The sequence below is a fragment of the Oryza glaberrima genome, chromosome 4, assembly GCF_000147395.1.
Source record: "Oryza glaberrima chromosome 4, OglaRS2, whole genome shotgun sequence".
NCBI classification, from domain to species: Eukaryota; Viridiplantae; Streptophyta; class Magnoliopsida; order Poales; family Poaceae; genus Oryza; species Oryza glaberrima.
Genome location: NC_068329.1, coordinates 4,640,920 through 4,653,617, shown reverse-complemented (window position 1 = coordinate 4,653,617; position 12,698 = coordinate 4,640,920). Strand labels below are relative to the sequence as shown.

The window sequence follows — 12,698 nt, the reverse complement described above, 5'->3', positions numbered from 1 at the left end:
ATAGAGGGGGAGCGTGAGGCTTCTCGGTATCGCTTTTGAGAGGAATTGAGTTGTTAGTTGAGTTAGAGTTTTGAGTTTAGTCGAAATTTTTATAAGGACTGATGTTGTTGCACTTTGTAAACACAGAGAGAAGCAATAAAGTTGTCATTCTACTTTAAGAGTTCTTCGATTTGTGTTTCACCGGGTTTCGGCGGTCTCACCGGCGACACACCGGCGGCATTACGGTGGTCAGACCGGCAGGTGACCTGCAGTCAGACCGGCGAAGTCAACAGGCGCGGCAGGCGATCTCAGGACGGTCAGACCGATTGATCTACACCGGTAAGACCGACGGCACAGGCGCGGTTAGACCGGCAGGACAGTTTCGGTCAGACCGATCTCCGTCGAATTTGAGGGTAACTTTTATTTCCGCTAAAAGTTTTCAGTTTTTGGGTATATCAACCATTCAGCCCCCTCTGATTGGCTTAGTTATTGTGATTCGATTCTACAACGACAAGGAGGCACAATTGGTGTGCTAGGCGTATAGGCCTTTGTAGGCTGGACAGCATCAGAGGCGGAGAAGAACGAGGGAGAGAGGAGGATGGGCAGCAACTGAATGGATGCATATGGGCTTGGGATCCGGGGTATTTCTCTCTAGAGACAAAATTACCATCTCATCTCCTTTAAAATCCGTGCAGTTTGTTCTTTGAAGAGGACAGAAGCACAGCCTGTATTTCTTTTCTTCATATATTTTGTGAAAAATACTACTAGGCCCTAGTAGTACTTTTCACAAAAAAAAGTAAAATGAGTTACATCCCTGACATCCGTATCTATGATGCACATAGCCAAATACTACCTCTAAATAATATCTAATTGTTTTAATTAAAAATACCAAGCAAATAAAGTCATACCTAAAGTGTGATAAGGATTATTCATTACCATGCATTTGAAGTCAATTACCATAGTTTGTTACACTATTTTCAAATAAGGAATGATATATACAATGGTTTCATACTTAAAAAAAACTATGATCTTAATATTATTAAGAATATATTGGGTGAATAGCTAATATGGTCTTTGAAGTTTCACTCCGTGGTCAGTTTAGTCCTTGACAATTCAATTTGTCAAACAAATCCTTGAAATCTATAGTCCTTGGACCCACAACAAACACTACGTGGACTTACCACATCATCCACACATGCAAGGGCAATAATTTAATAATCATTCTACCCTTACAAATATCATAATAAAGAACAAGAAAGAAAAAACAAAATCAAATTAAAAATATCGGGCCAGCCCAACATTGTTTCTATTATGAATTTGTGCGTTGTTATATTTTAATTTTATTTTTTTTCTATTTTCTGTCATATACTATATATATATATATATACACGCACATATATATATATATATATATATATATATAACGATATAATGTTCATTTGATATATTGTTTTATTTGCATGCGAGGATGATATGGCATGCCCAAATTGTGTTTTTTGGGAGGGTTAAATGGCTGCATTGAGCTAGATGATAGTTTAAAGACTTGTTTGGACAAATTGAAATGTTAGGGAGCAAAACTTCATGGATCTTATTGCTAATTTAGCAGTGCTTCACTTGTAACCATTGTGGTCTAACTTGAACTTCTAGACAAGATCTAGGTGTTTGTTGTTGCAAGAGATACAAGCCAGAGTGATAGCACCAATCTTGGCGGCCGAAACCACTCCTTACAACACTGTCGGCAAGCTAAACCCAGCGTATAAGGTTATCCCGGCACAAGTCCAAACCTAAGATTAACCATGTTCCACATAGAGAATCGCCAGATCTGTACAAGAAAGGATACCTGCCAGGATCTAACAACTAGAACACCAAACACCTAGCCTACAGTGCACCCATGAAGTTGAGAAAGACTATGGGCGCTAGCAAGGTAAGGAAAAGGACCGCCACCCAAAGGTAGTCAGAATGGCCATCATCTGTCAGCTTGCGCCATAACCCCAGAGAGAAGCCACCAGGTACATCAATGTGGAGTACACTATACCCGGGTACCCAACGACAAGCCTTGGGCCGGACCGCATGGTGTGGGCCGAGTGTCCTAGGCCCATGCGGCATACTTGTAAATAGAGGAAGAGAGATATCCAGAATAAGATATAAATCTCAGGGATCATGCATATCTTCATAGATAGAATAGAATGATCTAGTTGCAATCCATCACATACTTTCCTTGTAACCCTCCCCCCTCATCCTATATAAGAGGGGGCAGGGGTCCCGCGAGGTTGGATCATCTCAACAACCCGACTTCTTGGCCTCTCGGTTAATTTTCCACCCAGATACAGAGAAAAACACACTGGACGTAGGATATTTCCTCATATTGAGGGCCTGAGCCAGGATAAACCCCTGCGTCACCATCTCTCCTTGATCTTGCACACCCCATAAAATATATTGCCGATCACAGAAATTGACAATCAACCAAGCCAAGAAGGCACAAGTGGCCACTCCAAGGGACCACACCCTTGCCCACACCCATCGCCAAATGGTGGCTAGTCTATCTAAAAAGTTGTCGTCGCGGCCAACTCTCCTCGGCACCGCCGCCATTCGAGCACCATCGACGACGATGTCTTCGCTCGTCGCCCTCGCCGGCAAGGAAGCTCACCGCCACATGCCGAGATCCACAACCGCCAACACCGGGCACCGACAAAGCTCGCCCCTGCCTGCGACGCCCGGCTCAGCAGCGCCTTGCTCCGTTCCGCTACCAGCGCCGTGGTCGCCAGTTCCCCACTCACTGCCATCGCCATCGCCCCCGACGCCAGACCGCTGCTCCATCCTCCCCCTCATTTGAGCTACACTGCCTCCACTCACCCTCCACCTGCCGCAATGGCACGAAAGAGACACAAAGTCGCCGCCCCTCCCCACACTTCTCCTCCCTTTTAATTAAAGGGGCACACCCGACAAAACGGCTACCCAAGTGCACAAGGCCATGGGAAATTTTGGTAAACCGGTGTATTCTAGAAGAAGCAGTCGCTTATAACCACCTTCGGTTTGCCTCAGTTAACGACCATAACCCCCGCAGAGGACTCGGGTACCACTGCGACATCTGGTCGCGGCCTGTCTATGACCGCTGCAATGCGCGCATACTTGCTAGTCCCAATAAAGCCATAAAGGTAAAGGTACCGACACCTGTACCAAAAGGAGTGTGAGCCCGTTCGTACTAAAAGGATACCAATATGATCGAGGCTGTAATCAAGAGTGTTCTTCATCATCCCAGCACTGATCCCGTGCAAATTGGAATTTTGTGTAGCTTACCCTCTTTTGTTTCTTCAAGAATCTTCCAACATCCATTTCTGAAAGCTTCCATCTTAGAATATATTGCCAAACTTTGATCCTCTTGATGCCCCTGGAATTATTATGTGCTGTTTTATCACATTTGTATCACAATATGTAAAGACCATTAAGATCAGATGTAATTGTTGTTTATGCTAAAATAATGTTTTCTGTTGCAATGAACTGATTATTTGTTATCATCTCATCAAGATTTAAAGTTATTGTAATTTTTTCCCATTGCAACACATGGGCATCCAACTAGTAGTAAAAGAAATTATTAAGGTTGCTATACACCAATCAGGGGAGTGGGACCATTGTTGGCTTTAGCAATGCCGATAGTGGTTGTGTGGCATGCGACCACGATCTTGCGGTAGGATGGGACTATGCTTTGGTGATGGCTAGATGGGCTTCGATGTCCTGGATATGGAGATCAGTCACGACAGTGCATGGGAAGGATAGAGGATTAGGGCTTAGGGCTGTGAGTGTGTGTGTGTGAGCGCTTAGGGGGGGGGGAAGGTGGGTGGTGTGGGATGAAGGAGCGGGGCCTAAGGTTGAGAGGGGGTCGCATCTAGGAGTAGGGTGGGCACATGCATGGAAACGATGCGGGGAGAGTAGGAAGAGAGGTGGCGGCAGCGGGGGTGTGGTGGATCAAGATGATGCGGCGGCGGGGGCGGTGGCGAGGATGGAGATGGAGAGGAGAGGGGCACAGGGTTCCAGCTATGTGAAGAAGGTAGTCTAGAGTCGCAGCGGCTGCCGGGAGGGGGAAGGGGCCGGCGTGGCGATAGCAGGGATGGGGAAGTGGTGGCGACAACAATGCTCGAGAATAGGATGAAGGAGGGGTCCCAGTTTGCAACCTTGGAGGAAGGGGAAAATGGTACTAATTTTCCACTGCAGGGACATAGGAGGATCTTTTTGAAAAAGTGCTTTCTTGAAAGATCGTGAACATATTTTGCCAATCAAGGATCCGACAGCCTAGAACATCCGTATACGTAGTAATTAACGGACAGTCCCTTATTTCTTAGGGATGTGGCTAAGTTATTTCTTAATGATGTGGCTAAGTTATCTCTTAATGATGTGGCTAATTAAGTAATTTGCAGGAAGAGTTTCACCTTTCACTTATTTAGATATATCTGATTCAGTGTTTGCCCAAGTGTATATATGCTTATATATAGCATCCCTCTGATGTGTTTGCATGCGTGGCATCCTAATAACATTCAATTCAGCAACATTGGCCATGGTGTCTCTTTTTCCCCCTGGATTGCGTACGCATCAAATTCCCCCTGATTTGCGTATGCATCGATCAAACAAGTTCATACAATAGAAGGAGTTCTTTGAAAGTTTATATACTAGATTGCACACATCTAATAAATTCATGTACAACACATGACGCACCAACACAATTTAATATGAGGAAACCGACTCAACGTTCAACTTTTAGTATAAATACAGTTTTATAGTTTGTTCGGTGCAAAGTAGAATGAAAAAAATATTGAAGTAATTACGACATATATTGTACTAATGAGTGTGAAACATAAGAAAGTTGAATGAACTGTAAGTGCTCTGATTATTAGGAATAGTGAACATTGCCTTGCAAACAGGTCCAGCCTTGAGAGGGGTCGAGCTGTGCCACCGCACTGGGCCCTAGAAGTCAAGGGGACCAACCCCATATTCGTATGCGGATTGTTGGCGGATGGCATGAGGCCCTTCGACCAAACCTGCCGAAACCCATGGCGAAGGCTATGGAGCAAGAGTGGCGCAAGGCGAAGAGTAGCGCCAGGCCAGAGGCGTCTCAGGCGAAGGGTGCAAGGCGAAGACTGTCTGCCGAAGGAGGATGGCTTCGCCTTGACAAGTTCGCCCCCGCGAAGGCCGAGGAAGCCTTTCCGGCCCATCAGGCCGGTGATTGCCAGACGGCCTATCAGGGGCCCATGAGCCCCTATAACATTATGTACCCCTGTAAATGCCCCTTTTGTAAGGGTAATCATGTAAATTCCCCTGTACAACCTAAACCCTGGTAGTAAGGACCTGTAATGAGGCCATGTAATGGGGGATCCAAGAAAAATTCAAAATTTAGTACACTTCATTTTCCCAACCACTGTTGAGTAACCACGTCCTCCGACGTATGCAGTTGTCGTTTCGACAACAGCTGGCGCCGACCGTGGGGACTCCGAGCGAAACCACTGAGAGCGAATGCCACCGAAGAGGGTCGTGAAGGAGAAGGTTGTCAGGCGGAAGGAGAGCGACGCCGGACCGGACATGGCCGCCGAGGAAGGAGCAGAGCCTTCGGCGTCCGTGGCCGAAGATGGAGAAGCACAAGCACCATCACAGCCGCCTTCGGCCCCCGCGCCATCACAACCGTCTTCGGCCCCAGCAACCTTAGTGCAAGTACCGAACATGGCAGACGTGGCGAAGGCGGCTGCGGCGGCAAGGGCACTCCAGACCAGGGCGGAGATCCTTTCGACAAACCAACTGGTGGTGCCTCAAGCCGCCCCATCGCAGCCGGCGGCGCCAACTGCGCTCGCCGTTGTACAGGCCCAAATCAGCCTGGACCCCGAAGCGCAAGCCGAAGCCGACATGGAAGCCATGCGGCAGAACATGACACGGCTCCCAGACATGCTTCGCCAAATGCAAGAACAACAATAAGCATACGAGGCGACAAGGCGGACCAAGGCCACGTCGGCTCCAATCCTTCAGTATTCGGCAGGCTATGCCCCACCTCAAGTCCGGCCACAAGTGGTGACCCAGCCCTCTCCGCCACTAGCCGCACAGCCGCCGGTGTACTTCGCCGGGCAGCATCAACCACCTGGCCAAGCGACACAAACGGTGGCGGAAGGGGCTTCGGCTCTACAGGCGCAACTCCAAGCTTTCCTTCAGCAACTCAACCAACCCCACTACATTTCAAGTACAACCCCATCGGCTCACCCGGTGGGGAACACAAGTCAAGGTGCGCCTAATTGGTTGCCACCGATTCAGCCAGGCTCGGGACCTTCGCCGTGGAGTCAAGGACAGCAGTTCGACTTCGGCAACACTGCTCAGGTGCCAACCGTTCGGCAGCAACTTCCAACCCCAGGCTTCGGAACAAACCAAGTACCAATCCAAGCTGCCATGACATGGTCACAGCCAATTTTTGACCCATCCATGGCGGCTCAGCAAGTGCCTCCAGTTGGAGTCGGGCAGCCGAACGCCATGGCCCAACTTCACGCACAAGCTGCGATTTCACCCTTCGCCACACCGTACCCGCAGCAAGGTGCGGTAAACAGGGCGGGAGGCGAAAAGGGGCTACCGCTGAGTGCGGGAATCAAGACTCATCCAATCCCACCCCAGTTCAAGTTCCCACCCGTACCGTGCTATTCAGGCGAAACTGGCCCGAAGGAGTTCCTCTCCATCTACGAGTCAGCGATCGAAGCGGCTCATGGTGATGAAAATACCAAGGCGAAGGTAATACATCTCGCTCTAGACGGCATCGCCCGTTCTTGGTATTTCAATTTACCAGCCAATAGCATTTACTCATGGGAGCAATTGCGCGATGTTTTTGTCCTTAACTTTCGAGGCACCTACGAGGAGCCGAAGACGCAACAACACCTACTCGGCATTCGCCAAAGGCCGGGGGAGTCGATAAGGGAGTACATGCGTCGCTTCTCGCAAGCCCGGTGCCAAGTTCAAGACATAACCGAGGCGTCGGTCATAAACGCCGCATCGGCTGGTCTGCTTGAGGGCGAACTAACAAGAAAAATCGCCAACAAGGAGCCGCAGACGCTCGAGCACCTACTTCGCATCATTGACGGTTTCGCAAGGGGTGAGGAGGATTCTAAGCGACGACAAGCTATACAAGCTGAGTACGATAAAGCCTCCGTCGCCGCTGCCCAAGCTCAAGCGCAAGTTCAAATTGCTGAACCACCTCCCCTCTCTGTTCGCCAGTCTCAGCCGGCGATCTAGGGACAGCCGCCAAGGCTAGGCCAAGCCCCCATGACTTGGAGAAAGTTCAGAACGGATCGGGCGGGCAAGGCTGTGATGGCTGTCGAAGAAGTGCAAGCCCTCCACAAGGAGTTCGACGCCCAGCAAGCAAGTAACCATCAGCAGCCAGCCCGCAAGAAGGTCCGAAAAGACCTCTACTGCGCCTTTCACGGACGCTCTTCGCACACCACGGAGCAATGCCGAAACATTAGGCAACGTGGCAACGCGCAAGACCCAAGGCCGCAGCAGGGAACAATTGTCAAAGCACCCCGCGAAGCAGTTCAAGAACAAACACCCCCGGTCGAACAACGTCAAGACGTGCAACGAAGGGTAATCCAAGTGATTACGAGGGCCAACCCGCTAGGCCAATTATCTAAAAGGCAGAAAAAGATGCAGATCCGAGCGGTCCACAGCATCACTTCGGTGGGTGAGGGGGCGCCACAGTACGTGAACCAGCTGATCTCTTTCGGGCCAGAAGACGCCGAAGGAGTCCTGTTCCCGCATCAAGAACCACTGGTAATCTCAGCTGAGATAGCCGGTTTTGAAGTCCGACGAATCCTGGTCGATGGAGGGAGTTCGGTCGACGTGATCTTCGCCGAAGCATATGCTAAGATGGGCTTGCCAACCCAAGCTCTTACACCGGCACCAACGTCGCACCGGGGGTTCGGCGGAGAGGCAGTGCAAGTTCTTGGCCAACACTTTTGCTGATAGCTTTCGGCTCGGGAGAAAACAGGCGCGAAGAGTAAATACTGTTCGACGTCGTCAACATCCCATACAACTACAACGCCATCTTCGGCCGTGCAACCCTGAACAAGTTCGAAGCCATTTCCCACCACAATTATCTCAAGCTCAAGATGCCTGGCCCAACAGGGGTGATAGTAGTCAAGGGGCTTCAGCCTTCGGCCGCTTCAAAACGCGATCTAGCCGTAATCAACAGAGCAGTGCACAATGCTGAGACCGAACCGCATGAGCGGCCGAAGCACACGCCGAAGCCCACCCCTCACGGCAAGGTAACGAAAGTGCAGATTGATGATGCTGACCCCACAAAGCTCGTATCACTGGGGGCGATATGGGCGAAGAAGAAGTTGAGAGCATACTAGAGGTGCTCAAAAAGAACATCGATATCTTCGTCTGGAGCCCTGACGAGGTGGGGGGCGTCCCGGCGGATCTCATCATGCATCACCTAGCAGTCAAGCCGGATATTAAGCCAAGAAAACAAAAGTTGCACAAGATGACTGCCGATCGCCAAGAAGCGGCGAAGGTCGAAGTACAAAAATTACTTCGGGCAGGGGTTATCCAAGAGATTGACCATCCGGAGTGGTTGGCGAATCCAGTGCTGGTGCGGAAGTCAAACGGCAAATGGCGCATGTGTGTCGATTTCACAGATTTGAACAAGGCGTGTCCGAAAGACGATTTCCCCTTGCCGCGAATCGACCAGCTAGTGGATTCAACAGCTGGATGTGAGCTCATGAGTTTCCTGGATGCATATTCCGGTTACCACCAGATCCACATGAACCCGCTCGACATCCCCAAAACGTCCTTCATCACTCCATTCGGCACATTTTGTCACCTCAGGATGCCTTTCGGCTTAAGGAATGCAGGAGCAACTTTCGCCAGGCTGGTGTACAAGGTCCTTGGCAAGCAATTGGGGCGGAATGTGGAAGCTTGCGTCGACGATATCATCGTAGAAAGCCACAAGGCTTTCGACCATGCGATCGACCTGCAGGAGACGTTCGACAGCTTGCGCGCGGCAGGCATAAAGCTGAATCTGGAGAAGTGTGTTTTCAGCGTCCGCGCAGGCAAGTTGTTGGGATTCCTTGTTTCCGAAAGAGGCATCGAGGCGAATCCCGAGAAAATCGATGCCATCCAACAAATGAAGCCTCCGTCAAGCGTACATGAAGTACAAAAGCTTGTAGGCCGAATTGCGGCACTCAGTCGATTCCTCTCAAAGGCGGCCGAAAGAGGATTGCCCTTCTTCAAGACCCTCCGGGGCGCGGGAAAGTTTAATTGGACACCAGAGTGCCAAGCAGCATTCGACGAGCTAAAGCAATACATGCAAAGCCCACCAGCTCTGATAAGCCCACCCCCAGGAAGCACACCGCTATTATACTTGGCAGCTTCGCCAGTGGCAGTCAGTGCTGCACTCGTCCAAGAAACAGAGTCCGGACAGAAACCAGTCTACTTCGTCTCCGAAGCACTACAAGGAGCGAAGACAAGGTACATTGAAATGGAAAAGCTTGCTTACACTCTAGTAATGGCTTCGCGCAAGCTCAAGCACTACTTCCAGGCCCACAAAGTCATAGTCCCATCACAGTACCACTTGGGCGAAATACTTCGAGGCAAGGAAGTCACTGGCCGGCTTAGCAAGTGGGCGGCAGAGCTATCAAGTCTAAAGTGCTAGCTGACTTCGTAGCTGAATGGACACCGGTACTTGCCCCCGACCCCGAGCCCGAAGACCAGTTCTGGGTGATGTGCTCTGACGGTTCGTGGTCGCACAAGGGGGCAGGCGTTGCGGCAGTCCTCTTTTCGCCGAATGGTGTGCCGATTCGGTACACAGCGAGATTGCAGCTCGACACAACCAACAATGCAGCAGAATACAAAGCCGTTCTCCTGGGCCTAAGAAAGGCGAAAGCACTGGGAGTCCGGCGCCTGCTAATTCGAACTGACTCCAAGTTGGTAGCAGGCCATGTTGACAAATCCTTCGAGGCAAAAGAAGAAGGAATGAAGAGGTATCTGGAGGCCGTTCGGTCCACGGAAAAATGCTTCACCGGCATAACAGTCGAACACTTGCCTAGAGACCAGAACGAGGAAGGAGACGCCTTGGCGAAGTCCGCTGCTTGTGGTGGCCCACATTCGTCTGGCTTCTTTTTCGAAGTCCTACATGCTCCAACTGTGCCCGTGGACAGCCCGGAAGTCATGGCAATCGACCAAGAGAAACTGGGCGAAGACCCATATGACTGGCGAACCCCATTTGTGAAACACCTTGAAACTGGCTGGCTTCCGGTAGATGAAGCAGAAGCTAAGCGTTTGCAACTCAGAGCCACGAAGTATAAGATGGTCTCGGGTCAACTTTACCGCTCTGGGGTACTTCAACCCTTACTTCGTTACATCTCTTTTGCCGAAGGCGAACAAATGGCAAAGGAGATACACCAGGGGCTATGTGGCACGCACTAGGTTGCAAGAACAGTGGCTTCCAAAGTATTTAGACAAGGAGTTTATTGGCCCACTGTGTTGAAAGTCTGCGTTGAGCAAATCAAGAAGTGCGAAAATTGCCAGCGTCAGCGTTTCTCTCGACATAGAACGCTACAGATCAAAAACGAACGACGAAAAGCTGAAAAGTCACTACACCTATTTTGCTACTATATGCAAAGGGGCCGGCATGTTCCGACCTAACAAAAGCACAAAGTGTGACGATGCGAAAAATAGCGAAAAGGAAATAAAGCATGTTCTTTATTAGCTTCGAAAAAAATAATCGAAGAATACAAGGTTTACAACCCGATAAAATTCATTTTACAAGTAATTACATTTTCGCCCCAGTAATCATTATCCCTGCTTAAGGAATGGTCGGACGAACTAGGTTCGTCATCACTACTAATATCATACACAACCTTAAGATGAGTAGGGGGCGAAACACAGACTAAACTGTAACGACGCTGAAAGATCGATGGTTTCGCCAAAAGCGAGCCATATCCTCCAAACGTCTTGAATGAACAAGATCGTAATCTTCTAAGGTTCACCCGGGGTGCGCCTGCAGCCAGTTGGCAACCTTGAAAACTTTATAGCTGCAACCGTTTATTTCCATTTCGCGATAAACAGGCCGAAATGGACATCGCACCTTCGGCAAACCCTTCAATGCCACAAATTTCTCGTTTTGACTTCGCCAGCTCCCAGAAGGGGGCCAAATGCATGATTTTCGGCAGACCCCCTGGTAGACAGTGCAGAAAAGGAAAAACACATCTTGCATGGTAAGAATAGGCGAAAGAAGGGGAAGGTATGGCATAATGCAAAATGAGCGAAATAATAATATGCCAAAGACTTTGATCATTAAAAAGTGGTTAAAATTATCACACAGTCCAAGTATGCAAAAAAGCCTTTTTTAAGGTTTAGCGGCAGTTTGCCGAATATAGAATGGTTCGCCACATCTAGCAAACACCAAAAGAAAACTATGAAAATCTAAGAGAAGGGCGGAGGGCCTCACACCTCTGGGTGATCCTGGGCATCGCCTCCACCCCCTCCGGCCGCTGCGCCCTCCTCTTCACAAATGTCTGCCGCATCCGCTTTCGCCAGCTGCTCCAAAAGGCGCGCCTTAGCGGCGGAGCGGCCGTCCTTCTGCCAAAATTGTTTTCACCACGCACGAAGTGCAGGCGAAATGTCTTGCGCACTGATTTCCCAATCCCCCTTCGCGTACTTGGGGAACTCGGTGATGTGCTCGCAGCCGAACTGCTGCAGGAGGCCCATGGTAAAGGCCGCTGACACGCGTGCACAGCAATCGCCGTATGCGGTGGCGCAGTCCGAAACCGAACCACCAGCCTGTTGGGTCCATTCGGAGAAGTCGAAGGCTGAGGCATCTTCGGAGGGGACACCCCGCACCTTCGCGCCCATATCAGTAAGGGCAAGGCGAAGCGTTTGGCACGCTGTCCGCGCGGACTCGGTGGTTTTCACCATCTCCTGCGAAAACCGCCGCGACTCCTCTGCAGCGCTTGCTTCGGCCTTGCAAACCTCCTGCCGAAGAGCCTCCATCATCGGCTCGGTGAGGTTATAATAATCTATGAGCACGGCGGTGTGGGCCTTCTCTTTCTCTAGTTCGGCCTTTAAGCGATCGACTTCGGCCCTAGCTTCCTTCCCTTTCTCTAGTTCCGATTGGAGCCGCTTGTTTTCGGCCTTCGCCTCCTTAAGGGTGTTGGCAAGGGCCTCCATCTCCAAATTTTTGTGGCCTAGTTCGTCATCCTTGGCCCGAAGACGGCTTTTGAACCCATCAAGTTGAGCTCGCACGGTTCGCTCCGTTGAGCAGTGAGCCGCCAGGATCTGGGCGCAGAATACGAGCGGCAAAGAGAACAAGTGCCAATTGTGAAAACAAGTTAGAGGAAGAGCAAAGATAAAAAGGGGGGGGAAAGTACCCGAACAGCCAGGCTTTTTATAGCAGAGCACCCCTCGTCGAACTCATTCAGTTCGGTGAACAAGCTCGGGGCGCTGGCGGGCAGTACAAGATTGCTTATCCCCTCCACAAAAGGAAGGAGGTCCGCTCGCGTCTCGAAGTCGCCAGGGGCGAAGCGGGGTACCGAGAGCGAATATTCCGAAGCGGACGTCTTAGCGACCGCTCTCTTTCCCTTCGCCTCCATCAGCGGCGAGGCAACCGGCTGATGCGGAGGACTGCCGAATACTTTCGCCGCGGCCATCACAATCCTTTCCACAGAAGCCGAAGCCCCAGCGGCAGTACTACCGTCCACTCCAGT

The 12,698-nt window shown here is 50.4% G+C and overlaps 1 protein-coding gene across 1 annotated transcript; it reads left to right on the top strand.

Moving 5' to 3' along the window:
* Window positions 1-9,966: 9,966 nt before the first annotated feature.
* On the top strand, window positions 9,967-10,451 carry LOC127770219 (uncharacterized). The gene is made up of 2 exons (XM_052295884.1): window positions 9,967-10,292; window positions 10,370-10,451. The coding sequence occupies exons 1-2, from the start codon at window positions 9,967-9,969 to the stop codon at window positions 10,449-10,451; spliced, it is 408 nt and encodes a 135-aa protein (XP_052151844.1).
* The last annotated feature ends 2,247 nt before the right edge of the window (window positions 10,452-12,698 follow it).